Source organism: Eriocheir sinensis, chromosome 44 (genome assembly GCF_024679095.1).
Source record: "Eriocheir sinensis breed Jianghai 21 chromosome 44, ASM2467909v1, whole genome shotgun sequence".
Lineage (NCBI taxonomy): Eukaryota > Metazoa > Arthropoda > Malacostraca > Decapoda > Varunidae > Eriocheir > Eriocheir sinensis.
This window is the reverse complement of record NC_066552.1, coordinates 13,836,333-13,862,672: the sequence shown is the minus strand read 5'-3', so window position 1 is coordinate 13,862,672 and position 26,340 is coordinate 13,836,333. Positions and strand designations below refer to the sequence as shown.

Genomic DNA, 26,340 nt, shown 5'->3' with positions numbered 1-26,340 from the left:
TATTAGATAAAAAATAAGAAAATATAGACCCAGATTAAACCTTATCTTCTTGTGTTATCAGTAATTAATTAGTTGGTATATCGCGCTGTACGAAGATAAGTTGAAATATGTTGCTAAGAGAGAGAGAGTAAATTAAGAGACGTGCCTGGGAGGCTCGGACAGACTAATATATACCTCATGAGAGAGAGAGAGAGAGAGAGAGAGAGAGAGAGAGAGAGAATAAAGGGACATGCCTGGGAGGCTGGGACAGACTATAATATATACCTCATGTGAGAGAGAGAGAGAGAGATGATATATAATGCTGAAGGGTAATTGGAAGATAAGAAACAATTAAAGAGAGAGAGAGAGAGAGAGAGAGAGAGAGAGAGAGAGAGAGAGATTTACATAGATATTCAGTGTACTATATAGCTAGAGCTTTATCTTTTATTATACCGCGTTATTCTCTCCAGACGCCTCCATAACCACTACATATAATTAAAGCAGTAAAAAGGAGTCAACATATATCAGTTAAACTCTTCCAGTAATTGTAAACCTCCATGTGGAGAGGATATAAGGTGTCAAAGGCCGCCTGCTGGCTCCCACCCCAAGGTTCTCAAGACGCCATAAATTGCCTCAAAACACACACCATCCACGCCCCGCCGCTCCCTGCAGTGGTGAGTAAGACCCCGGTAGATGAGGTGAGGGCAGGTCACGGGGTCAGCCGTGTCCCTGTGGGGGGTCAGCCAGGCCTGGCAGAATCACTCTCGTCCCAGCTAGTCTGTGGCGCCTTGTTGACAGTCCCACTCAGCTGGCGGCGGCGGCGCGACTCAAGGCAGCGGGACGCACTCCATCACGCCTCTTTTCCGCCGTGTTCTCCGCCCCGCACCATAGATGCGCCTCACTCCCGGCCCTGAAGGTAAGGCCTGGCGGCGGGTGTCCGTGTTGCGGGCTGTCAGGGAGGCATTCCCCCGTGCATGCAGGCCGCACACGGTGTGCAGGCCACGGGCAGGCACGAATCTCTGGTGTGCAGGCCACGGGCAGGCACGAATCTCTGGTGTGCAGGCCACGGGCAGGCACGAATCTCTGGTGTGCAGACCACGGGCAGGCACGAGTCTCAGGTGTGCAGGCCACGTGCAGGCACGAGTCTCTGGTGCCATTGAAAAGTGTCGCGGGTCACCCCGCACACGAGACACTTCTCGGTGGGCGCCACAGGCGGCTTAATCATGGATATCGAGGAGGCAGCAGCGTGCGTCATTGCTGGCCTCTGCAGAAAAAGAAAAGAAATACATTAAAGCAAAAGGTGCCATTGGAAGCCACAGGCTTCTCAGGTGTCAGTCTTGAGGGTGACCTTGGCCAAAATAGTACCAGTGCAATTACTCCAGAATGACACCTAACTCACCCTCGAGAGGGTGGCCAGGGCAGAAGAATAGGTAGGCTAAGTTGATAGGCTATACGAGTCCCTGTTAATTGTTTGTTTCTGTGTGTGTGTGTGCAGCAGGATGGAGCACCAGGGCCTGGCTGCTGCAGCGGCAGCAGCGGCGGCTGGTGTTGGCGGAGAGGGCCAGAAGCACTCGTTGTCACCGGTGATGGAGCTGGAGGTGGAGCAGGGCATGAGGACCATTGGTGATGACCTACACCACCACCACCACCACCATGCTCACCACCACCCTCACCATCACCCCCACCACCACCACCACCCCCACTCCCACCACCAGCATCAGCAGCACCACCACCAGCATCACCACCAGCATGGGGGCCTGGCAGTGGTGGGGGGGGAGGAGCTGCAGCTGGGGGGCGAGGGGGACCAGGTAGCCCCCCATGAGTTGGAAGACCCCCTGGGTGGCCCAGGGGAGGACCACCTCACCCTGGAGGGGGACATGGGGGACATGGACGGCAGCGGGGAGGTCCAGCGTGCACTGGGACACCAGGTGGGTGGAGAGAGAGAGAGAGAATATAAAATAAGTTGATGTTATTGGTTGAGCCTTCTGAACAATGAAAACTTCCTTTTTGAACTATTATTTGAAAATGGGAAAATGTAAACAGATGAGAGGAAATCAAACACTACATTCTGCTATGCATGCACACTTACATGGCACATGACCACCTTTAGGTGAATATTGTGGTGGTTTGCAGCTTGTGAACACATTAATGGATCTCACACCACTCATGGCCGGCTTACTCCTCCTTCCCCACACAGGCAGCACTGCTGGATGAGGCTTCGGAGGTGCTGGGGGGTGCCAAGGGCCTCAAGCTGTCCTCCTTCCATGGTGGCGGAGGGCCTGGCGGGGGACAGGAGATGCCTCTGGGGCCGGGAGCGCTGCCCCTGGAGACGCAGCACTACTATGAGGGGCTGCAGCCGGCGCCCATCATGGTGTACGAGGTGCCTGCTGGTAACATCGTGCCCTTCGACTCCCTAGTGCCAGTGCCGCTGGCCAAAGGCATGGGCGGCGTCAAGGAGGGGGAGGGGGCCGTGGACCTGCTGCAGGGTGGGGTGGGGGAGGGTGTGTATGCCCCAGCCCCCCAAGACGTGGCCCCGCCTCTCTACGTGCTGCACCAGCCACACAAGAAGGACGGGGCGGCCGGCCTGGACCAACCCGGCGATGGCCTGGTGCTGGGGGGCCGGGAGGGGGGCGAGGGGGCCTTCCCCAGGGTGGGGGGGGACGGGGCGGCCATGATGCCCATCGGGGCCGAGTTCAGCCTCATCTCCTCCTCCTGTTATGAAACCAACATGGCCCAGCTGTCCATGGCCTACCATGGCTCCTCTGACACTGACAGCGAGGTGGCCCTCACCCTGGCCAGCCTGGGCACTCCCAAGCTGGAGCGCACCACCCTGGCCGCTGGCAATGGCGGGCTGGGGCAGGCCTTCCAGGAGCTTGAGCCCCAGCAGCCACCACCAGTGGCCAAGAAGGCTGACTGCCCGCCACCCCCCCCACCCCCCCAGCGCCCCACACTGGTGCTGCGCAGCCGACGCAGCCGTGCAGCTAATACCCACCACACCTCCACCACCACCACTGCCACTACTACAACCACTGCTGCCACCACCACCTGCTCTGTCACCACCACCTCAGCCACCTCCACCACAGCCTCCACCACCACCACCTCCAGGAGGCGCCGCAGCAAGAGAGACAACAAGGCTGCGGCTGCCAGCATGGCTGCCACAACCAGCACCACCACCACCACCACCAGCGGTGGCGGTGTGGGGCTGGAGGAGAGCGGCGGTGGCAGTGGCGGCAGCTTTGTCATACCCGACGGCATCCTGGCGGTGCGTGGCGAGCCCAGCCCCGTGGAGGGTGTGGGGGCGGTGAACGGCAGCACCGGCAGCACTACCAACACGCTGCAGCAGCAGGAGGCACAGAAGGAGAACCTGCTGGGCCAGCTGCTGAAGGCCTCGGAGCAGTGTGAGCCGGCCTCCCTCATCCCGGCGGGCGTGGTGGACGACGTGATTCCCGCCGTGGGCTACCGCATCATGGACATGACCAACCTGGGCGAGATGGTGCGCATGATGCACCGCTGCCCCGGCCTGGGCACCATTGTCATCCAGGAGCAGGCGTCGCTCAGGGAGGGGGCCGTCTCGCAGCTCAGCGTCATCTGCACCAGCTGCCAGGTGAGGGATGCTGAGGGGGAAGCAGGAGGAAATAATAAACAGTAAAGACTAGTAATAATACATAAATAATAGAGTCTGGAGAGTCAAGCAGCAGCATGTACTATAGAGGAACTAGATCACAGGGGAGTTGACAAGTAGTAGAGGGTTTGGGGAACACAGGATGATGGTAGTAAACAGTAGTAGTGATAAGTTAACAATGGAATATGAAGCACCAACCAACAACAGGTAGAAGAGAGGAACTACATAAAAAAGGGCATTATAACCTTCTCCCACAAACACTTATACAACAAAATGAACAAATAAAATACAACTGTAACTTGAATCAGCTCCTCCACGCACCCCTTCAACACCTCTCCCCCCACACCAACAGGAGGGGGCCGTGTGTGCCACTAGCAACCGGGCGGCAGCAGCGGGGCCCTGGGACATCAACGCCAGGGTGGAGCAGCTCACCAGGGAGTTCAGCATCAAGGAGGACCAGCTGCAGAGGATGCTGGAGATACTTGGGATATTCTATAGGCCTTGCGACCCTGCCCTCCAACCCGTCACACAGCCCATGGTGAGAGAGAGACAGTCATTACCTATTACTATTTTTATTATTATTATTTAGTTAGTTTATAGGAGAGGAGGAAAAGGGTGACAGAAAGGAGTGAAAAGGGGGAAGAAAAAGAATTAGCTGGGTAAATCACATGTGCTGTTTCTTATTTCTCTCTCTCTCTCTCTCTCTCAGGAGCTGGAGATGACCCCCGCTCAGAACAGCCCCAAGAAGAAGAGGAAGAAGAAATCTGAGACCTCTCCGTCCGGCAAACCCAAGAACCTCGTCTGTACCGTCTGCAAACAGCGCTTCGTGGGGGTGAGTAAGGGGGAGAGGGGGGAGGAAGGAGTGCAAGGGGGATAGAGTTGGTTAGTACATATATTTTTTTTCATTGTTTCCGATCATTATTTTTTTATGGGGGGGATTTTGTTATAGATATTTTTGGTTGGGGTTCGGTCTTGGGGGGTTAATTAAGAGGGCAGTGTTTGTTAATATACGATTATAATTATACATTTTATCTATTTCTGATGGAGAGCGTTTGGTTGGGGTCTGACCTTGGGGGCAACGAGGGCAGCCGTCATTGGTTTACTATCTGTTTTATTAGTATTATTTAGATAGACAGCACTTTAACCCGGTAGCAGCGATAGGCCAAATTTGTGGCTTTACCATGAACCAGCGACGAATCTATTTTTTGCCATGATATAAACCCCCAAAAATAAATGATGCATAAACTGATCACAAATGCGTTGATATATATTATGAAATGGTTTGCGTGAGTGATGATTTTTTCTCATTTTTCTCGCTTAGAGGGAAGGGCCTTTAAGAAACATGATCCCCACAGTTACCGGGTTAACTCTCTCTCTTTCTCTCCCTCTCGACAGGTTAACCATCTCAAGAAGCACATGCACAGCCATGACCTGAACCTGCACACCTGCCCATACTGCCACGCCTACTTCAAGAAGCCATTCAACCTCAAGGAGCACATCAAGAAGCACCAGAGTGAGTGTGGCTGTGTGTAGTAACCTCTGTTATACCATCATCCATCAAATGCTCGTCTTTCATCAACTTCATCAACTGTGTGCATGAATAATGTCAGTGTGCTTTTTTGTTTAATGTTTATTGTGGCCTTCAACTGCCTCCAATTCTCTCCTCCTCAGACTGTAAGTACGAGTGCAGTCACTGCCAGCGCGAGTTCACGGACAAGTCAACTCTCCTCTGCCATGTCCGCTCCCAGCACGAGAAAAGGTGAGTCAGGCTTTTCAAACAGGCCACAGAGAAGATTAACCGGGTTTCCATGGGTGGTGACTTTCCCGTTCAAGGTGCAGAGGTCGGGTAAAACTATCACTGGTATAACAAAACAGTCCATGAAAATCCCAGCAACTTCTACAATGAGAGGCTTTTCAAACAGGCAAACTGAGGCTCCGATACATTTAAAATACATACTTTTTTTCTTTTTCACAGTATAGGAAGTCTGAAGGGCAATAGAAAGTAATAGAGAAAAAAATAAGCCCACTAAACACTGCACCTATAAAAAAGAGTTTAGGAGAGTGGTCAAAAGAGGTCAAAGGGAGGACTTTTATCCCTTATCTCCCCACAGGTACAAGATCGAGTGCGAGCTGTGCCAGAAGCGTTTCTACCACCGTGCGCACTACAACGAACACATGCGCATTCACACCGGGGAGAAACCGTACATGTGTGAACTGTGCGGCAAGAAGTTCTCCTGGCACGACAGCGTCAAGAAGCACATGCAGACACACAGCGCAGAGTCCAAGTACAAGTGTCGCCTCTGTGGGAAGTGGTTCAGGTGGGTAGAAAAGACACTCAAGGATGCTGTTATAAGGAGAGAATTAGGTCTTTGTGGGAAGTGGTTCAGGTGGGTAGGAAGGACACTCTATGGTGCTATCAGAAAGTCCCTATGGTTGGTCAATGCTACCAACTCTCACATCAGCCATTTCTTACGGCCGAAAAGTAGATCAGTCAGATTCTAATGAGTGCTTTTTTAGGTTCATGGTACAAAGGAAGGGTCAGACTACCACCAGGGTCATAAAACTACCCCTGGAAATGCCCCAAACTCCTATGAAACGTCACTCTAGGATGCCATCATAAGGAGACTATTAGAGGTCTTTGTGGCTTTTCTTTGCAGTACTTTCTTACCAGTATCCTTTGCAGTTCATATTTTCCTACCAGTATCTCTCTATAGCCAGTATATTTCTCTAGTTCTCCACCTGGTAACTCCTTTCCTCTCCTCCCTTCCCTAGATGGCTTCAGTGTGATACAACACCTTCAGTACCTCTATATGTTAGCTCTTCTATTGGTGTCTCTATATAAGTACCTCCCATGTATTATATGTCTTGCTAAGTCTCGTCTCCTCCCTTCCTCAGGTGGCTTCAGGGTGTGAGGCAGCACCTTCATACCTCTATATGTTAGCTCTTCTATTGGTATCTCCATATATATAATTATCCCTTGTAATATATGTCCTACTAAGTCTCGTCTCCTCCCTTCCTCAGGTGGCTTCAGGGCGTGAGGCAGCACCTTCAGTACCTCCATAAACTGAAGAAGTGCGACATTGAGGCTCAGGTTGTCACAGCGGCTACAGAGACAGCCTCCTCGGCCTTACCTCAGTTCCACCAGCACCAGACACAGCAGCAGCAACAGTCAACACCCCAACAGCAACAACAGCACCAACAGCATCAACAACAACAACAGCAGCAGCCTCAGGTTCTGGCGCAGGAGGACAGCAGCTCAGCACCGAGAGAGTACCACACGCTGGAGGCCGCCGCGCCAAACGGAGACACAAGCGCCCAGCAGACACTCGACATGTTCCAGGTGACGGAGGTTGAGGCCCAGCAGCAGGACATGTTCCAGTACCACTAAGGCAGCAGACAGCAAGCACAGCAGAGGCAGCAAGCACAGGAACACTGGTGGCTATGCAGGTTACAAGCCACCAAGGGAAGGATTGAGAAGAGGAAGAAATCGTCACAAAGCAGAATAGAAGAAGAAATGGATGCAGTTAAAGGGAGGAAGGTTAAGGAAGGGAAGGTTAGCCAGTAAGGAAGCCACAGAAAGAACTCGTTACCTGTCCTCATCAAGCCGTTCAGGTGATAACGAGGTAAGAGAACGGTGCATTAAGCAAAAAGAAAAAGTAACATGGTGGTCGAGGTAGCGGGATGTCCGGGGCCATTATTTCTCAAGTCGCGTGGTAACTCATTTTCACTCCCATGTGCCAGAACCTTTGTAAACTATTAAAAAAAAGTACTAACTCTTTCCATGGGTATTAATAAAGGCTTGGATGGTGATCAGCTAAGAGCCAGCATCTCGAGGCCTATCCCAGCATCCTCCTCCTCTCTCTCTCTCTGTCTGGTGTTAGTGTACTCCATCCTGCTTTGGTAACTTCATCTCCAGCCCTTTCCCAGCATCCTTTTCTCTCTCTCTCTCTCTGGTGTTAGTGTACTCCATCCTGCTCTGGTAATTTCATCTCCAGCCCTTTCCCAGCATCCTTTTCTCTCTCTCTCTCTCTCTCTGGTGTTAGTGTACTCCATCCTGCTCTGGTAATTTCATCTCCAGCCCTTTCCCAGCATCCTCTCTTCTCAGGTACCTCTACAACATGGAATAAAGGCACAACAGTCACTGCCCTCCCTCCCTGTCTGTGCTGGAAAGAAATAAAAAAAATAATGTAGTTCTAAATCAGAGAAGTGGAGATCCTATATATGAGAGTGACTTCTGAGTGGATGTTTGCAGAAAGTTATGCCTTTGTAAACTAATATTAAGGAGATAGGTATGTGTGTGTGTGTGTGTGTTCTGTACAGTAAAGGGATTTGTTTAGCATCCAGTATTTTCTTTTGTCAACATCGCCTTTCTATGTATAAGTGTTTTGTATTAGTGTTGAAGGGGTTGACTGGGTTATTTTTCTTTCTTTCTATCTATCTATCTCTCTTATCTCCATCTATGTGTATCTATCTGTCTATCTATCTCTCCTCCAAGTATCAATTTCATTTACAATTATATTTTCTACAATCTTTCTTTCTTCTTTATATTCTAATTTCACATACTTTTTCTCTTCCGTAATTTATTTAGTTCACCTCCAGTGGGCTAAGAAGCATTATTAGACTAGAAACAATATTAGTAGTGTTGAAACTAATAAGAAGAACCATTGGAGGAGTGAAGAGTAGCTACATTTTTCCCAGTTTCCCACCAATAACAAAGCCACAATAATCATGATGCATCTTTATTTCTTCACTTATGTTTACAGTCGTAGTTTGATCGAGCGTAATCAGTCGAGGGATCACAGTACATACTTATGACTGGTGGGCGATGCAGCGTCACATTTGCTGTCATCGAGTTTCAATCCCTGTCGGGTCATCTTCTCGCTGCCCGTTCCCTAAATCATAAATAATTGTAGAATGTTCGCCATTTTGAGCATATACAAACTGGCAAACAAAATAAATACTAATGCTATCTCTACAGTGTTACGAAGGACAAAAATACACATAACTTCCTAGAGAGAGTACAGCCACACACACGTTCTTGGAAGACGGTTCTGAACGCAACTCACATGAACACCTGACATGCAAACACTAATGACGCAAGCCCTTCCCTGTTTGCCACATAAGTCTTCCTTGCCAAATCATCTTAAAGGTTACTGATAGAGGTACAAAATGGCCATTGACACAAGCCCTTCCCTCAGTCTGCCACATAAGTCTTCCCTGCCAAATCATCGTACAAGTTACTGATAGAGATACAAATTGACCTCTACATGCAAACACTAATGACGCAACCCCTTCCCTCAGTCTGCCACATAAGTCTTCCCTGCCAACTCATCGTACAAGTTACTGATAGAGGTACAAATTGATCTCAACATGCAAACACCATTGACACACAAGCCCTTCTCTCAGTTTACAATATAGTCTTCCCTGCCAAATCTACGTACAAGTAAGCTGATAAAGGTACAAATTGATCCCTTGGTTTGCCAACGTATAATCCACCAAATCACTGTCTTACGTAAACAAATAATAACAGCTATACGAATTGATCCCGAAATTTCCCAAAGTACTCTCCGCCCAAACTTTCATACAAACATTCACCAAAAGCTTGACCCTAGAATCACGGTCTTAGGAAAACTCTCCATAATTATCATACATATTAAACCCTGACTCTAGAATCTTAAGGAAACACATTAATTATTATAGAAATAGGTACTTATTAGAATCCTGACCCTAGAATCATGGCTGTAAGGGAACACTCCAGAATTATCATACAAATACTTGACCCCTGACCTTACACTCTTTGCCATCAGGAATCAGGTCATAATTATCATACAAAGTCACTCACACCCTGCGCCTACAACCTTAAGGGGAGACTCCATAGGCCGCAGCTTTGGTTAGGTACGGGAGAGCTTGTCAGGTGGCATGTAACCACACTCCCCAAGGTGCCAGAGGGCCACACGTCCATCGGGACGCACCACCAGATGAGTCATGCTCCCGTTGTGCAGAGATATCCGCAGCCAGGCCTCAGGTGGGAGCTGCAGGGCTCTGGAAGGCGAGGGGAGAGGTGAGGGAAATATTTATACAAGGGTCTGAATGGTGACCTAAGAAACAAGTTGCAGGATTGAAAGACGAGGAAAACAATCTGATATGAAGTTGCAGAATTGAAAGGCAAGGAAAATATTATACAAGGGTCTGAATGGTGACCTAAGAAATAAGTTGCAGGATTGAAAAGCAAAGAAAACAATCTGATATGAAGTTGCAGAATTGAAAGGCAAGGAAAATATTATACAAGGGTCTGAATGGTGACCTAAGAAATAAGTTGCAGGATTGAAAGACGAGGAAAACAATCTGATATGAAGTTGCAGGATTGAAAAGCAAGGAAAATATTATACAAGGGTCTGAAAGGTGACCTAAAAAATAAGTTGCAAGATTGAAAGACAAGTTACAAGACTGAAAGATGAGGAAAACTACCTAAAAAAACAAGTTACAGGATGAAAAAAATATGAAAGCTGCTAAAACCCAAACAAACTTTCAAGGCAAAAAAACAAGTGTATGTGTGTGACTGTGTGGCCTAACCAACCAACCAAATGCCTCACCTGCAGACAAAGTATCGGATGACGTTCGCATGGCACACAAACACCTCGTAGCTGTCCTTCTCCTGCGAGGGAGATGCTCGATGGACGTACTTCCTGAAGGCGGCCTCAATGCGCGCCCCATCGGTGTAGAACTTCTAAGGGGAAACGGGGGGTGAGGAGGAGGGGCTGGAGAGTAGCTTCGAGTCATAGCTATATTTACATGGTATTATTTATCACAGGTTATGTTGTAAAATATATCATGTCGTATTTATAGTTCCACAGTAATACAAAAAACAGTTTATTTACGTAGATCCACATTTTTAAACGTATCAGACTCCCACTACGAGTATTTCCCAAGGCCACAGAGAAGATTAACTGGGTTGCGATGCGTAATTTTCCCTTCCATGGTGCAGAGGGCATGTTAAACTATCACTAGAGTCACTAAACACTCCATGAAAATCCCTGAAACTTCTACGAGAGGCTTTTCAAACAGGCGAACTGAGGTGCCGATATGTTTAAAAATACGGACTTGTGTGTGTTTGATAGAGTGACACAGAGACATACGTATTTCTCCGGCTTCCAGCTTCCGAGAGGGGGTTCCGGGGGGATGGGGGCGCCCTCTCGTAGCAGGTCGCAGTACTCCACTTCCCCCACGTCACCCATCTTCTCCTTCATGATGTTCGCCGTCTCCGTGGCTCGTGTCATGGTGGAGTAGACGAACCGAGTGTACGGCAGACCAAGCTCCTTCAGCCGCTCGCCAGTAAGTGCTGCCTGGTCACGCCCTGTGGAGGAGAATAATAAGGTGAAGAGGAGTGAGGTTGACGAGTGTGTGTGGAACTTGTGTGTGTCGGAAGTATGCATGAGTTTATAGTTACATAATAAAAAGTAATGAAAGTAAGTTAAAATATGAGACATTATATAACCAGGGAAAAGAATAATAGGGTGAAGACAAGTGAGGTTGATGAGTGCTTTACTTATGAGCTTGTGTGTGTTGGAGGTAGGCATGAGCTTATAGTTACAAGATTTAAAGTATCGGGAAAGTAAGTTCCTATTACGAAAAGAAATAAAGAAAAGAAAACACACTCTATACACTGTGCTCCATCCTGGCTTTTTTCCTCTCCTTTTTCCCCCTTGAGTGGCTTTTGTTATTGTTAAAAAGGAAATAGAGAAAACACCCACCCACTATGCCCAACTACTATGCCTCAGAGCCCAACCCAAAGAAGAGGGTCAAGTGAGTACCCTAGACTTAACCTAACCTAACAATAAAAATAAGAAAACAAAGCAAACCCACTCACCCAGTTTAGTTAGGTAGCGTTCTGAGTCACTGCTGGCATTGAGGTTGTACTGGCCGTGTCGTATAAAGATGAGGTGCCGCGTCGCAGTGGGCCGAGCCTTCTCCAGCTTCTCCTCGCGCGCCTCCACGATGATGCTGTTGTTGTTGACGTCATTGGTGTAGTTGCTGTTATTGTTGTTGTTATCGTTACTGTTGTTGTTGTTGTAGTCTGGGTGCCTCTTGAGCGGTTTGACGAGACTCTCCGCCTCTCTTCTGTTGGATTAAAGAAGAACAAACTATTTTAATTAATTAGTACTTATTATATTTACTTTTACAAATAAAATAATCAATATTCTTACTTGTTCTACTTTCCAGTATTATCTTAGGCAAATATTCTTTGTAACTTTTATAAAATTTGTTAAGAGTACAGAATTTTATCTCATTACGAACAAAGAAACTAAACTGAGTAAAAAAGATGTTGACACCAACTCCTAATTCCTCTCCTGTTTCAAAGAATAACCAACCAGCCGCCATATTTATAATTATGTGGGTACTAATATCTACGTAAATATTGTGTAACTTTTATGGAAAAAACACAGAATTTTATCTTGATAGGAATATAGCAACTGAATTCGGTAAAACCACATGGAAACAAACTTTTTATTCCATTTGTCTTAATTTGAATAAACAAACTGAACTTCATAAAAAACATATAACTAGACTCCAGCTCCTTGTTTCACTTACCTTAATACAATAAAAGGAACTGAATCAATTAAACACTTATACAGAATCCAACCCCTTATTCCCATCTCACTCCTACCTGTCCCAATTCCAGTCCCACTTGACGGAGGGGGTGAAGTTGGTGGTCCAGGAAGCCTCTGCTGTGCTCCTTTGATTGTCCCGGCCCAGCAGGAAGCCCACCACCGAGCCGCCAGCCGCCGCCGCCACAACGCCCAGCCGCCCCGCCCCTCGGAACAACGCCATGGCACTGCTACTTGGGAAAAAGGGACACAGGGCTCAGGTAGGCTGCAATTATGCTCTTCTTCTTCTTATTATTATTATTGTTTAGGAAGTTACTGTTGAAATGCATTGAGTGGGTAGCTATTTGGGTTTGGGAAAGGTTAAGTCAAGGATACCTTCTATTATTAGGTATTATTATTATTATATGTGAGTTTACCAAGGGAATATATTAGGTAAGTGGCTATTTGGGTTTGGAAAAGGTTAGGATAAGTTAAGGGTATCTTCTATTATTATTATTATTATTGTTATTATTATTATTATTACTTATTATCATTATTATTGCCAGGTGGGTGTGGCCTTACCAGCTGAGCAAATGGGCGTTCTGTCTAATTAATTAACACAAAGCACCTCCCTAATATGACGGGCTGACCAAATATATGTAAAACTACAATTCTTTCTCTCCCGGCATGACCTAAACTGCCCCCTTCCCCTTCTTCAGTGTTCTCAGGGGGCTACCAGGTGGGTGTGGCCGTACCAGCTGAGCAAATGGGTGTTCTGTCTAATTAATTAACACAAAGCACCTCCCTATTATCAGACTGGCTGACCAATTTTGTGTACGGGGACCCTTCTTTCCCCTCTGACATGACCAAAACTGCTCCCTCCCCTTCTCCTTCTCCTTCTTCAGTGTTTTGAGGGGGCTACCAGGTGGGTGTGGCCGTACCAGCTGAGCGAACCAGCTGATTGCGCCCACCTGTGGTCACGCTCGTACCTGTCAAATGGGTCTTATACATATTTAATTACCACTAAGCGCCTTCCAAGTAAAGTGTTTAGGTATCATTTGTGTTCCCCGCGCCGCCATACTCACGGACTAGATGTTTCCCGGGAAATTTGGCAAAAAACGTGCTGCTGGTGACCTCCTTAGCGGCGCATATAAACAAGGCGAGGGGTCAGCCTCTTCAACGGCGCGCTTTTGACCTTTTCCTCCTCTCCTCCTCCTCCTTCACGGTCACCTCCTCCTCCTGCCTCTATTAACACTATTTAAGCTGCTACTACTACTACTACTACTACTACTACTTTTTTTTTACAACTACTATACTACTACTACTACTACTACTACTACTACTACTACTACTACTACTACTACTACTACTACTACTACTGCTACGGGCCTCCATCCATTAGAGTTGCGTTGTGAACGGTATCTTTTCTCATATCCTTTCACAAAGCAATTCATTGGCCCCATTTACTACTACTACTACTACTACTACTACTACTACTACTACTACTACTATCTATACGGTGTTAGGACTGTATAGAAACAAAAATAAAACAGAAAAGCTGAAAAATTAAAGTGCGATGGTGCATTACAATAAGAACATATAAGAATATAGGGAAACTGCAAGAGGCCGGGTGGCCTACACAGGGCAGCTCCAGAATTCCTCCCACTACTCACGATGGGTGAGGTGTAGTTTCAAGGATTACAGGTAGATGCTTGATCCTCGTTTACCTTCGGTACGGGCGTACGCTCCAGTACCCCCTTACTGCACCCACACCTCACTGCCACCTGTCATCCTCGTCCATGTAGCTATCCAGTCTACTCTTAAAACAAGCTATCGTCCCTGCACTATCTATGTGATTGATTGATTGATAGTTTATTGTTGCAGGTAAACAACAAGGGAGAAGGGAGGTTGCTGAGTCTATTCCATTCCCCCACCACCCTAGCTAGCTATTACTAAACCAATGCTTGCCTATATCTCTCCTAAATCTATACTTTTCTCATTTAAATCCATTACTGCGAGATCTATCCTGCTGGCTAATTCCCAGTACTTTATTTATATCGCCTTTGTTGTAACCCTTGACCCATTTGAATACTTCTATCAGATCTCCCCGCACTCTTCGTCTTTCTAGTGAATGTAAGTTTAGATGTTTCAGCCATTTTGATATGGGAGGTTCCTCAGCCCCTGAATCATCTCGGTCATCCTCCTCTGAACTGTTTCTAGCAAGTTGATGTCCATTCTGTAGTGTGGGCACCAAAACTGGACAGCATAATCTAAGTGTGGCCTAACTAACGCTAAATAGAGTTTGAGGATGACCTCTGCACTCCTGTTGGTTACCGTCCTGTTAATAAAGCCTAATAGGCCTACCCTGTTATCCCTATTCCTTGCACTAATACATTGCTTCCTCAGTTTTAGGTCAGAGTTCACTCATTGCTTCCTTAGTTTTAGGTCAGAGTTCACTAAAGTACTACTACGTACTACTACTCTACTACTACTCTACTACTACTACTACTACTACTACTACTACTACTACTACTACTACTACTACTACTACTACTACTACTACTACTACTACTACTACTACTGTTACTACTACTTTAATACTACTATCTATACGGTGTTAGGACTGTATAGAGACAAAAATAAAACAGAAAAGCTGAACAATTATAGCGCGATGGCGCATTACAATGAGGAAAGTTAAATAATATAATGCCACTGAGAAGCAAACTGTAAATAAGCAAAAGAGACATATATAAAAAAATACAGAAGAATAGTAGAGTGCAAAAATGGCGTAAGATCTTTGCAATTAACATTTAAACACTATAACAGACGAATAACTGAACTCAAGTACGACAATAAATCCTAACGTACGAAACACACGTGGTGGGCGCCGAGAGCCATCTGGCGGCCGCTCTTTCCCTTCCTTTGGTCCTTTGGTCGCCGTGTCTACAGAGGGCCAAGGTGAGTTATCCGCGAATATCACCTTAATTACCGCCTATCCACGCGTACACACATAACACACGTATAGTTCGGGTCTCATCAAGGGTCATTAGTGAGGGAAAGGTGAGGTGCGTGCCGGTAAATGAGAGTAATGGGTGATTGATGCTGGGCCTCGGATGTAAACAAACAGGCGAGGGAGGGAAGGGACGGGGAGGCTAAGTGATTATTATCGTCAAACTATCAAGAGGACGGGCTTATAATTAGTCTGAGGGTCATTAATACACGGCAGGGTAGGGCTTATAAGGTTAATGAACGTTTTTGCCTCTAATTATAAGTCTGGAGAGGTGTTAGAATATGCCCCGGACACATGGCTGGCTATTTCCCGCAAGGCATTAAGAGCAAGGTCTTATAATTAGTCTGGGGGTCATAAATACACAGCACTTAAGCCGCCAGTAAGGTTAAATAATGTCTATCTGTAATTATCAGTCTGGCGAGGTGTGGGCATGTTCCCCGGCGCATGGCTTGTTTTGGAGGAAGTGAAGGACGGGATGGCTAAGATAAGGTTTATAATATATTACGTATAAAAAACAACATCATCTGCTTAAATATTTACCTTAAGGGCTGAGAATTACTTTTAACACACCGGAAGGCCATTAGTGATTTTAGCAGCCATGGGTTACTGTGTCTTATCCAGAGTTCATGGTACAACTCTTGAATCACACCCAATTCATGGTTGCAGAGCAGGGCTTATGGAAACAATGGCATCATAGGCTTTCTGCAGCCCACACGGTTATTGATGTGTCAGTAATTATCGAGTCACACTTGCCACACTGCAGAGTTTGATGCAGTGGCTAGGTCTGGTTGCATTGAAATATTCTTGTCTTGGGATTTAGTTATCCTTCTTGAACAGTGAGAGAAATAGTAAACTTAAGTGTTCCTCTGGCCACAGATTAAGCAAAATTGAGTCAATAATGTAACTACCTAGACAGTAAGCAAGCCCCTTGTGTCTAGGAGAGGCACAGTATAGCCCTAGCTCTCTCTCCCTCTATTTGTTTGTTACCAGTGTGTTACTCACTATCTCCTTCCTGCCCCCACAGATGGTGCAGACCAAGATGGTCCGCCGCTCGGTGAAGCCGGGTGGCCTGCGTTTCGGCAAACCCAAGAGCAAGGTGAGGAGGAAGGGAAGGGAAGGGCAGAGGGGGAATCCTACTTAACCTTTAGCAGTGCCTGTTAATAATAATAATAACAGTTTAATTCACTGTGGATTATAGAAATATTTATGTATACAATTTAATAGACAAGAGGAGTGCAGATATACAAAGCTAAACTAGTTATGCCTAATGTTCATCACCCCCTTCCCTCCACCTTACAGCAGCAGGTGCCGGAGAAGCCCAAGACCTTCGTGGAGAAGCCCATCGGCGGTGAGAAGAACGGAGGGACGCGTAAGGTGCGCGTCAAGAAGCTGCCCGCATACTATGCCTCACAGCCCAACCCCAAGAAGAGGGCCAAGCGCATCAAGTGAGTGCCGACATGTCATTCTCGCTGATTCTCAAAGGCGATCACTGAGAACTCTAACCAAAGAAAAATTAGTTACATTCTTAGCCTTGGAGTATGTTTTTTGCTGTAAATTTCTCCTTTTTTCTCTTAAAATTTAAAGTCAGCATTCTACTTGTGCTGATTCTCTATGTCAACCACTTAAAAATCAAACTCACTCCATCTATTCGCCTGTTGATAGTTTTAGTTCTTTAAACTGTATACGGTATATATATATGTTTTCAGGATCTTACATCACCTATTTAGTATGCTGTCTGAAGGTGTAAGGAAATGTATGAAGCTTATAAGAAAGTTTATGATATATTACTATAACTTAACTTACCCCCAGGCGTAACACCAAGCCCCTGCGGTCCACCATCACACCCGGCACCATTTGTATCCTGCTGGCGGGCATCCACAAGGGCAAGAAGGTGGTGTTCCTCAAGCAGCTCAAGAGTGGCCTCTGCCTTGTGACTGGTAGGTCTTCTTCTTTTGACCTGTAACGCTTTGTATCACTTCTTAGGTTCTCCTCCTCTTGGTTCTCTTTTCTTATTCACACTCTTTCCTCTTCGGTAGTACGTAACTTTCCTCACTGTCGCTGATGACTCCACAATATATGTTTGCCTGGAGATTAGATAGTGAGGGATTTAAAGTAATATTCGACAGTGTGAGGTATTGATAGATATAGATAACGAGTGATTTAAACTAAAATTCGACACTGAGGTATTGATAGATATAAATATTCAGTGATTTAATCCAGTATTCAGCAGTGTGAGGTACAGATAGACAGATATAACATTGGTCAGGCTTCACCCTGAGCTGATCATTCTCGTTCACACACAACTATGGACTCCAGTACTATTTCTCCCTTTGGTTGCAGGCCCCTTCAAGATCAACGCCTGCCCCTTGCGCCGCGTCAACCAGATTTACCTGATCGCCACCGCCACCAAGCTGGACATCAGTTCCTTCGGCGTCCCCAAGCACCTCAACGACAAGTACTTCAGGCGCATCAAGGCCAAGCGCCCCAAGAAGGAGGAAGGGGACATCTTTGAGCAGAAGCAGGAGGTAAGAACAAGGAGGGGGAGGCTGTATATATTGGCGTCTCCTCTGTTTGGTATAAAGGGCTGATTTGACAGTCATAGGGTGCACTTACTATGACCAAATTCCTTACCAACTTTGCCACACGAGTTTTCATGGATCAGAAAGACTTATAATGTTGAGTTTCCTTTCCTCGCAAACTGTCACTTATCATATACTAGGTCCTGGGTTGAGGTTTTACTATATATTAGGTCATAGAAAATACCCTTAACCTAACCTTTCCTAAACCCAAATAGCTACCTTCTCAATGCATTTCCTCAGTGGATTCCTATATACTGCTACTAATAACAATAATAATCCCCTGCAGAAGATACCCTTAATCTTTCCCAAACCTAAATAGCTACCTATTCAATGCATTTCCACAGTAAATTCCTTTATACTGCCACTACTACTACTACACTACAACAACGATCCCTCCCTGCAGAAATACACACCATCTGTCCAGCGCAAGAAGGACCAGGCAGTGGTGGACGGCATGGTCATGTCCGCCATCCGCAAGCGCCAGGACAAGAAGATGCTGTTCGGGTACCTTGGCACTCCATTCGGTCTCAGGAACAAAATGTACCCACACAGGCTGAAGTTCTAAAATAAATGAGTAATGTATGACACCTTGTTTCAGTTCTCTTCACCTGACCCTTAACTGTAGACTGACCTGTTGTAGTATCTCTGGCAGTGGATGGAAAGAACAGGGCAAAACCGTGGACTTAACTATTGTAGTATCTCTGGGAATGGGCTGTAAGGAGATTCTAAAGCTAAGTAGAACAGGGCAAAACCGTAGACTGACCTATTGTAGTAGTATCTGGGAATGGGCAGAAAGGAGAGGCTAAAGCTAAGTGGAACAGGTATCAGTAATTTCTCAGTATTCATAACCCTTAGCTAACCTTGTATGGTGTTAGTTAGGTCATGGAATTAGATAGATAGAGACGTTCATTGCCTTGTGGTCACCGAGAAAGGTTGGTACACGAGACCCTGAAAGGAAAGCCCTGCTGTGGTATTTTCCTGATGTATGGAGAATGAAAGGCAGCGTTTAGATAATCCTTTAATCATATGCAGCAGAATGATCATGTGTCTTATAGTTGGCATTTACATTCACGTGCAACAAAACCTTCAGTCCCCTCACACTTGAAATGAGACCCTAAACACTAAAAGAAACTATTGAAATCTGAATTGAGCATCACGTCTTAACTATTCATTGGTCAGAAAGACTTCAAATGTTCATATGGTTACTTTTGGCACACTCAAACTAACAACAGTGAACCATTTGACTCAATAAAAAAAAATTATTAATCTCATTTGAGCCTCATGTCACAACCATGCTTCAATAAGTTTCCATTGGTGAGAAAGACCTGATGTTTGTTATGTGTTTTGGCACCTTCACATCTGAATAGTTAATGGCTTGACTTCACAAACTAAATATAAAGATAATCTAGGTCTGTGAATCTCGTTTGAGCCTCACGTCACAACCATACAAGAAGTTTCCATTGGTGAGAAAGACCAGATATTTGTTATGTGTTTTGGCACCTTCACGAACTGATAGTAAACGGCTTGACTTCACAAACTAAATAAGCATAATCTAAGTCTGTGAATCTCGTTTGAGCCTCACGTCACAACCATGCAATAGGTTTCCATTGGTGAGAAAGACCAGATATTTGTTATGTGTTTTGGCACTCACAAACTGATAGTAAACTTGACTTCACAAACTAAATAAGATAATCTAAGTCTATGAATCTCATTTGAGCCTCACATCACAACCATACAAAGTTTCCATTGGTGAAAGACTTCAGATACTGTTATATGGTTTGGCACCTTCACAAATTAATACTCTACCACTTGACAGTCAAACTAAATAAGGATAATCTAAGTCTCTGAATCTCATTTGAGCCTCAAGTCACAACCATGCAATAGGTTTCCATTGGTGAGAAAGACCTCATGTCACAACCATGCAAATTTTCACTTATCGGAAAGACTTCAAATACTGCTATATGGTTTGGCACACAAATGAATACTCTACCACTTGACAGTCGATAAAAACAAATATACTAACCTCATTTGAGCCTCAAGTCACAACCATGCAAATTTTCACGGCTCGGAAAGACCTCAAATAGTTACCGTAAGACATGTTTTAATGGTGAACCGCTTAATATCATTCATGAAAAGAACTATATATTAACCTCACTTGAGTCTCATCACCCACCATGCAAATTTTTATAGCTTGGAAAGACCTCAAATAGTTGCCGTTACACATGTTTTGGCGCTCACAAACTAATACTAAGCCACTTGTGACAATCAATAAAAACAAATATATTAACCTCTGAGCCTTATCACAATACTACACTAACAGAGTCAATGGTATGGTTGAGAACATGCCGCGAACATCACAGATTCGGTAGTATTTGCACCCCCTATCCCCTCCTCCCTGCCCCCCCAGCTTAGGGTAGCCGTGTAACGTAATACCTCGCATGAGCAAATGTTTAAGTATCTTTAGGTTTGCACTTTGCGCCACAACTAAGTGTGAAAAAATTGGGTGTGGAGTCTGATATAGAAAATTTTGACTTCAGGAAATTTTAAAATTGTGACCCCAACTTTGACTCCACCCCAATTTCCACCCCCCCCATCCCTTCCCCTCTTTTGCAGTGCAGTGGTAGGCAAGTCGAACCTAGCCACACCACACAACACCCAGCCACACAACATCACACAAATTGTAATAGAGTTGAAGACATTATTTCTCCAACTCAGACTCAGACTCCACACCCCTGAAAAAGATTCGCTATGCACAAGTCAACCTTCTCCCTCCCTCCCTCCCACCCTTATGCTAGCCTTAAAATTGTACTTACTAGTTAACTGTTGACCTTTTAAAGAAAATATATAACTATGCATTTACTAAAGACGACCAGCGGAGTTAATACTAGCTTGGACACACTCTTCAACACACGCACACACACACACACACACACGCGTCTGAGCTTATGCAAGATCTGGGACACGATTTTCATATAAGTTGAGCACAATTTTTACCACATCGTCATTCCCTGTACAGTTTTATCAGCACGTAAGGATGGAAAGAAGTCCTCGTATTAAACCTAACCCCGGAATGCAGCAACACAACCCGATTCTACCCAAACTGCAACCTAACTTAACCCAGCCAGCTTCATCTGCCCCAACTCAACCTAACCAAACGTAATCCTACCTTACTCAACCTAAACCTAACCCCGGAATGCAGCAACACCACCCGATTCTACCCAAACTGCAACCTAACTTAACCCAGCCAGCCTCACCCACCCCCTACGCAACCTAACCAATCAAATGTAACCCTACCTTCCTCAACTCAACCTAAACCTAACTTATCCCAACCCAAATTTAACCTAACCTAACTCAACCCAGACCCAACCCTTCATAACCCAAACCGAAAAAGCAACCACAAACATCCCTGAAAATAAACCAGGTCACCCAAACCTTAACCCCAGCCTCCCTGTGTTATATAAACCTGTAAATCGATCATAAACTTAAATAACACAACCTCGGCCTTATGTAACCTAACGCTCGCTCGCTGACGCCAGCTCCCTGTGTTAATATAAGCCTGTAAATCAATCCACCGTAAACATAATATCACCTCGGTATGATAGGGCAACCACACACGTAAGGACAGTGGTTTCGGCAAAATAATCCTTGTTATAAAAAATCCAGCTTATGGGTGCTAGGTGAGGACTGCCAGGAGGATGCCGAGGATAGTCCCGAGCAGGAAGACGGCCACCACACAGCTCAGGATGTAGCAGATGTACCGTCGACGCTGTAGGGTGCTGACGCTCTCATCGCCCTGGAGGAGGAACGGCTGAACTTAGGGACAGGAGCTTGTGATTTTGATTGACTTCATATAGAGGATTTGATGACACTGAGTTAGGGACAATGGTTAAAATTCCCATTGACTTAACTTAGGGACACTACCTTGCGATTCTGGTTGACCACATGTAGAGGATTTGATGACACTGACTTAGGTACAATAGGTTAAGATTCTAATTGACTTCCTATAGAGAATGAAGAGTATTTGATGACACTGACTTAGGGACAATAGGTTAAGATTCTAATTGATTTATATAGGAGATGAAGAGGATTTGATGGCACTGACTTAGGGACAATAGGTTAAGATTCTAATTGACTTTCTATAGAGTGAAGTTGACCACATTTAGGGGCACTAGATTAAGATTCTATCCTCTACTGGACAACACCATTCACAGAGGTCAAGTTAGCCACCCCATAGAAGGTCAAACAGTCGTAAGCTAACCCCAGACTTCGCCTCGAAAGCTACCATATGCTCTAGGGCACACACTATACACAGAGGTCAAGTTAGCCACCCCCCCGAGAGAAGGTCACAGTCGTAAGGTCACACCATATCCTCTAGGGCACACTACACACAGAGGTCAAGTTACCCACCCCCATAGAAGGTCAGACAGTTGTAAGCTCACTCTATATCTTCTAGGGCACACACTATACACAGAGGTCAAGTTAGTCACCCCAGAGAAGGTCACAGTCATAAGCTCACCCCATATCCTCTAGGGTACACACAGAGGTCAAGTTAGGCACCCCCCCAGAGAAGGTCACAGTCATAAGCTCACCCCATATCCTCTAGGGTACACACAGAGGTCAAGTTAGGCACCCCCCCAGAGAAGGTCACAGTCATAAGCTCACCCCATAACCTCTAGGGCACACACTATACACAGAGGTCAAGTTAGCCACCCCCCAGAGAAGGTCACAGTCATAAGCTCACCCCAGACTCCGCCTCGGACGCCCCAGACTCGTAGTTGTCGCGGAAGGAAGCAGAGTCGTCGTTGATGGCGGCCAGCAGCTGTTTCTCGGTGATGTCGTCCACCGCCCAGGCCTTGAGGTCCAGGCTGCTCTCCATCACGTTGATCAGGTTACGCAGGTCAATAAGCTCCCTGGATGGTCATGACAGGGGGCGACAGGTGATGGTTTTTATAGTGAAGGTCGTTAGCTTTTTTAAGGAAAGGAGACGGCTCAAGGGGCAACAAAAAGAGTGCAAAGAAATAAAAAGCTCCCTGGAAAGTCATGACAGGGGGCGACAGGTGATGGTTTTTATAGTAAAGGTCGTTAGGTGTTTTTTTTACAGCAAAGGAGACGGCTCAAGGGTAACGAAAAGAGTGCAGAGAAAAAAAGCCCGATACTCACCGCTCCCATAATAGACAAAAGTAAAGAGGGGTCAATTTTGGGTGTTGTTATATCCCCTCTCTTTCTTATCCATTCCTAACTTCCTTTAACTTCCCTTTACAACCCAAGCTATATAGGTACAACAGCTGCTCCCATAATAGACAAGCGTAAAGAGTGGCCAAAAGAGAGGTCAATTTTAGGTGTTGTTATGTTCCCTCTCTTTCTTATTCATTCCTAACTTCCCTTTACAACCCAAGCTATATAGGTACAATAGTCCTTACTTGTGTAGCTGGTTGACCTCTGCCCTCTCAATGGCCTGTCTGTCATCCAGTGGGAGGTCATGGCCGTCCAGGGGGGGTGGGCCGGGGCGGTGGCTCCCCCCGTACTCGTGCACCCCTGTGTTGATAAGTCCCACAGGCCCCAGGTGCAGCCCAAAGGTGTGCTGCAGGGTGAGCGTCCGCAGCATTTCCTGCTCTGAACACAGGCCAGGGGGGAAGGGCTTTAAGGTGCTCTATAGGATACTCTCATAAAGCACTATTATAGGCAAGAATTGTAGCTATTCTATAGGTTAAAGTCCCTATTCTTAGATGCTTTGGGCTCCTTCAGTAACTATTTCCTAAGGCTACAAGAGAGGTTAATCAAATTCTCATGAGTACTTTTCACGTACATGGTACAGAAGCCTTGCCAAACTATCTCCAGGCTCATAAAACTACCCACCCACGGCAATACTACCCATAGTGAAACGTGGGTGTGTAAGTCCTAAGAGTTTAAAAAACACGCGCGCGATTGCTTCCGTACAAACAAGATAAATGCCTTCAACTCTTGCATGGAGACTCACCCAAGACTCTAATGCAGCAGAAGAGTATCCGCCACAGCCTCGCCACCTCAGGCCTCACGGGGTCGGTCCTGGGAATTAAAACCATTGAACTATCACTGGTTTAAATTGACGCACTACAAACTCGGTCAGAAAAAAATTGCTATATAAAAAAATCAACAAGGCTACCTCTCAGCTGTATAAGGCTTTTGATATAGGACAAATAGAAGGTTTTGAGTAGGTGTGAGTTTTATTTCCATAAGCTAAAGGGAGTTGAAAGAGAGGCTGTACTGAGAGAGAGAGAGAGAGAGAGAGAGAGAGAAAAGCATATTAGGCAGTTTTAGGGCTACTTTCACTTATTTTTAGTCTTATTAGAGAGAGAGAGGTGTCAGACATACAGAGACAGGTAGCGCGCGTTGCTTCACTCACTCCAGCAGATAGGGGTTGAGCTTGTTCTTGGCCTGCCTCGCGATGTCCTGCGCCCTCCGTCGGGACCGCTTGAGCTCGTCCCTCAGCTGCTCACAGTCGCCGCTGCCGCCCAGACCCACGGCCAGATGACGGTAGCTCGAGGTCTCGCGGTTTAGTTCCCTTATAAGCTGAACACAAAGGGAGGGACATAATTTAAGTGTCTTCCATTTAGCGTAACCTGTTTTTGGGTCGTGATCTGTAGAGTCCCTTATAGAGTCCCGACTACCTAAGATTTGGACGCCATTATTGGAGCTGTTTTCGCCGTGCTTTTCAAACGCTAGTACACGCTCTCGTGGTAAAAACAGGACCAATAATGGCGTCCAAATCTTAGGTTGTCGGGACTCTACAGATCACGACCCAGAAACAGGTTACGCTAAATGGAAGACTCTATTTTAAATTAGAAAGGAAGATGTTGAAGTGTTAGATTGCGAGAATATCTGATAGAGAATGAACAAAAGTATCAAGAGATGAAGAAAAGCAAAAACAGATGACTAACAGTATAAAAAGATGAACAACGGTCAAAAGAAATTAATAACAAGAGTGCAAACAGATTAGCAAGAGTAGAAAGCGATTAACTCGAGTATAAATCATTGCCCGCACCTTCAAACACTCAGTCTTGCCGGCGAACTCGAGGGGGATGGGCAGGTTACGTGTGTCGGGGTGCGAGCAGTAGGGAATCCACATGGTGCGCCCCGCCAGGCCCCCCGCTGGACCACCCCCGAGGGCGTTGAGGGACCCGTGGCTGCCCCCGCCCCCACCCCCGCCCGCGCCCGCACCCCCGCCGCGACCCCACATCACACCGCAAGCCTGGGGAAATTATACTAGTGGTTGTAGGCAAAAAATTCACTTACAAACAGTTTTTCACTTTATTTTAATTTTTATTTTACTTTTTTTCCGTTTGGAGTATGCAAAGGAGAGGTAGAAGCAATAGTAGGGATGGTAGTAGTAGTAGTAACAATAGTAGTGGTAATAGTAGCAGTAGTAGAAGTAGAGAGGAAAACAACAGCTTACCAACAGTTTTTCACGATGTGGGAGTCTGGATATGACAAAGATTCGAGGGTGACTTGAGGCGGCGAGCGGGGACTGAAGACTTCAGTGAGTGACTTGAAGGATCTCGAGGCAATAGTCGTGGTGTAGGACTCCTCTGGTCACACAGGGGACACATTTAAGTCCAGGGCACCCACGTAACACAGCACATACCTACAGCCCCTCCTCCCCTTCCCCGAGGTGTTATGCACAGTACCAGAGAAGGATACAAGACATATGCCGCAGCAACACGCCACAGGGTATTTCACAGGGGAAGCACCATATAGGGCACCCGCGTATGCCGCACGTCAGATAACAACTTCCCTTCCCCTGAGATGTTATGCACAGTACCAGAGCAGGACACATATACCGCGACCCTCGAGGCTACAGGCTATTTCAGAAGGGCAGCACCTCAGATAACCACTCCTTCCCCTTCCCCTGAGGTGTCGGAGCGCAGTCACAAGAGCACACACAAAGGGGTCACTTGGGAAACGTTGTCACGGAGAGAAATCGAGACTCGGACGGTTTGAGGATACGGGGATCACTTCAGCCAGAGATTCTTAGGGGCACGATCCGGGGTCAGAGGTGGGCTGGAGGGCGGTTAGAGGGCCGAGGGAGGGGTGGAGAAGGGTGCGTGGAGGCTGTGTGAAAGGGAGGACCGCCTGTACAAGCACAAGCAGTCTCCCATGTTTGCCACAGCCTCGAACTCAACAAGTGCGTGTGCGGGGGTGACGCTGGCGGGCGCACAAGGGACATTTCATTCATGGCTCACTCCGCCTCGCCCCTCACGCCCTTCCACCTCTTCCTTACCCCCCCTCAGCGGTCCTTGCTGGTTATCAGTGGCTGCCTCCTTCCGTACATGCTGTCTCGAGGTCCTGGCAGGCGGGTGTCGGCTAGGAAACCACCCCAGACAAGATGAGATCATTTCTGCCACGTTCTCGTACTGGGATGCAAAAGTCGGCCCTACTCAATGCCTCCAACCTCTCGAAATAGCGCCACAGTGCCAGTTATCAACCCTTAACTACTATACCCACGCCTTACAACCCTCAAAAGCCGAGACATAACACACGTAACCTAATCTCGGAGGAGGATAATGAGGAAAACAGCTTCAGGTTGTG

At 46.4% G+C, this 26,340-nt stretch overlaps 4 protein-coding genes across 9 annotated transcripts; 2 read left to right on the top strand and 2 right to left on the bottom strand.

The window, feature by feature from the left end:
* The first annotated feature begins 407 nt into the window (after positions 1–407).
* On the top strand, positions 408–10,905 carry LOC126980588 (uncharacterized). Of its 5 annotated transcripts, XR_007733390.1 has the most exons (10): positions 408–653; positions 1,475–1,907; positions 2,177–3,583; positions 3,954–4,139; positions 4,311–4,433; positions 4,997–5,114; positions 5,273–5,360; positions 5,713–5,919; positions 6,623–7,224; positions 10,757–10,905. XR_007733390.1 is itself a non-coding variant. In XM_050830665.1 (9 exons), exons 2-9 carry the CDS (start codon positions 1,479–1,481, stop codon positions 6,987–6,989), a joined length of 2,925 nt encoding a protein of 974 aa, XP_050686622.1. In that variant the 5' UTR covers positions 408–653; position 1,478; the 3' UTR covers positions 6,990–7,379. The 5 variants fall into 5 exon arrangements, 4 of the variants coding, with proteins under 4 accessions (XP_050686622.1, XP_050686620.1, XP_050686624.1 ...); XM_050830665.1 differs by lacking the exon at positions 10,757–10,905 and having other exon boundaries at positions 1,478–1,907; positions 6,623–7,379; XM_050830663.1 differs by lacking the exon at positions 10,757–10,905 and having other exon boundaries at positions 6,623–7,379.
* Positions 8,325–12,430, bottom strand: LOC126980590 (serine/threonine-protein phosphatase PGAM5, mitochondrial-like). 2 transcript variants are annotated; one of them, XM_050830677.1, is made up of 5 exons: positions 12,267–12,430; positions 11,469–11,719; positions 10,738–10,955; positions 10,195–10,328; positions 8,325–9,643 (listed from the first exon to the last, which is right to left on the bottom strand). In XM_050830677.1, the coding sequence occupies exons 1-5, from the start codon at positions 12,428–12,430 to the stop codon at positions 9,493–9,495; spliced, it is 918 nt and encodes a 305-aa protein (XP_050686634.1). In that variant the 3' UTR covers positions 8,325–9,492. The 2 variants fall into 2 exon arrangements, with proteins under 2 accessions (XP_050686634.1, XP_050686635.1); XM_050830678.1 differs by having other exon boundaries at positions 10,195–10,325.
* A 2,619-nt stretch (positions 12,431–15,049) lies between these two features.
* LOC126980592 (60S ribosomal protein L6-like) lies at positions 15,050–18,360 on the top strand. Its single transcript, XM_050830682.1, has 6 exons — positions 15,050–15,144; positions 16,221–16,292; positions 16,496–16,641; positions 17,006–17,133; positions 17,537–17,721; positions 18,179–18,360. Exons 2-6 carry the CDS (start codon positions 16,221–16,223, stop codon positions 18,338–18,340), a joined length of 693 nt encoding a protein of 230 aa, XP_050686639.1. The 5' UTR covers positions 15,050–15,144; the 3' UTR covers positions 18,341–18,360.
* A 1,325-nt stretch (positions 18,361–19,685) lies between these two features.
* Positions 19,686–26,340, bottom strand: LOC126980587 (regulator of G-protein signaling 9-binding protein-like). The gene is made up of 7 exons (XM_050830662.1): positions 25,208–26,340; positions 24,797–25,003; positions 24,158–24,324; positions 23,753–23,820; positions 23,196–23,388; positions 22,517–22,685; positions 19,686–21,568 (listed from the first exon to the last, which is right to left on the bottom strand). Exons 2-7 carry the CDS (start codon positions 24,989–24,991, stop codon positions 21,449–21,451), a joined length of 912 nt encoding a protein of 303 aa, XP_050686619.1. The 5' UTR covers positions 24,992–25,003; positions 25,208–26,340; the 3' UTR covers positions 19,686–21,448.

Bases quoted from the DNA above. Each gene is read 5' to 3' on its own strand.
- LOC126980588 (XM_050830665.1), top strand. From the start codon at position 1,479: ATGGAGCACCAGGGCCTGGCTGCTGCAGCGGCAGCAGCGGCGGCTGGT. The intron at 1,908-2,176 runs GTGGGTGGAGAG...TTCCCCACACAG, and splicing joins AGCGTGCACTGGGACACCAG to GCAGCACTGCTGGATGAGGC. The intron at 3,584-3,953 runs GTGAGGGATGCT...CCACACCAACAG, and splicing joins TCATCTGCACCAGCTGCCAG to GAGGGGGCCGTGTGTGCCAC.
- LOC126980592 (XM_050830682.1), top strand. From the start codon at position 16,221: ATGGTGCAGACCAAGATGGTCCGCCGCTCGGTGAAGCCGGGTGGCCTG. The intron at 16,293-16,495 runs GTGAGGAGGAAG...TCCACCTTACAG, and splicing joins TCGGCAAACCCAAGAGCAAG to CAGCAGGTGCCGGAGAAGCC. The intron at 17,722-18,178 runs GTAAGAACAAGG...CCCTCCCTGCAG, and splicing joins TCTTTGAGCAGAAGCAGGAG to AAATACACACCATCTGTCCA.
- LOC126980587 (XM_050830662.1), bottom strand. From the start codon at position 24,991: ATGTGGGGTCGCGGCGGGGGTGCGGGCGCGGGCGGGGGTGGGGGCGGG. The intron at 23,821-24,157 runs GTGAGTGAAGCA...TTTAATTCCCAG, and splicing joins CTCAACCCCTATCTGCTGGA to GACCGACCCCGTGAGGCCTG. The intron at 22,686-23,195 runs GTAAGGACTATT...ATGACCATCCAG, and splicing joins GAGGTCAACCAGCTACACAA to GGAGCTTATTGACCTGCGTA.
- LOC126980590 (XM_050830677.1), bottom strand. From the start codon at position 12,430: ATGGCGTTGTTCCGAGGGGCGGGGCGGCTGGGCGTTGTGGCGGCGGCG. The intron at 10,956-11,468 runs GTGAGTGGGTTT...TCTCCTCCACAG, and splicing joins ACGCTACCTAACTAAACTGG to GGCGTGACCAGGCAGCACTT. The intron at 9,644-10,194 runs GTGAGGCATTTG...CTCGCCTTCCAG, and splicing joins ATCCGATACTTTGTCTGCAG to AGCCCTGCAGCTCCCACCTG.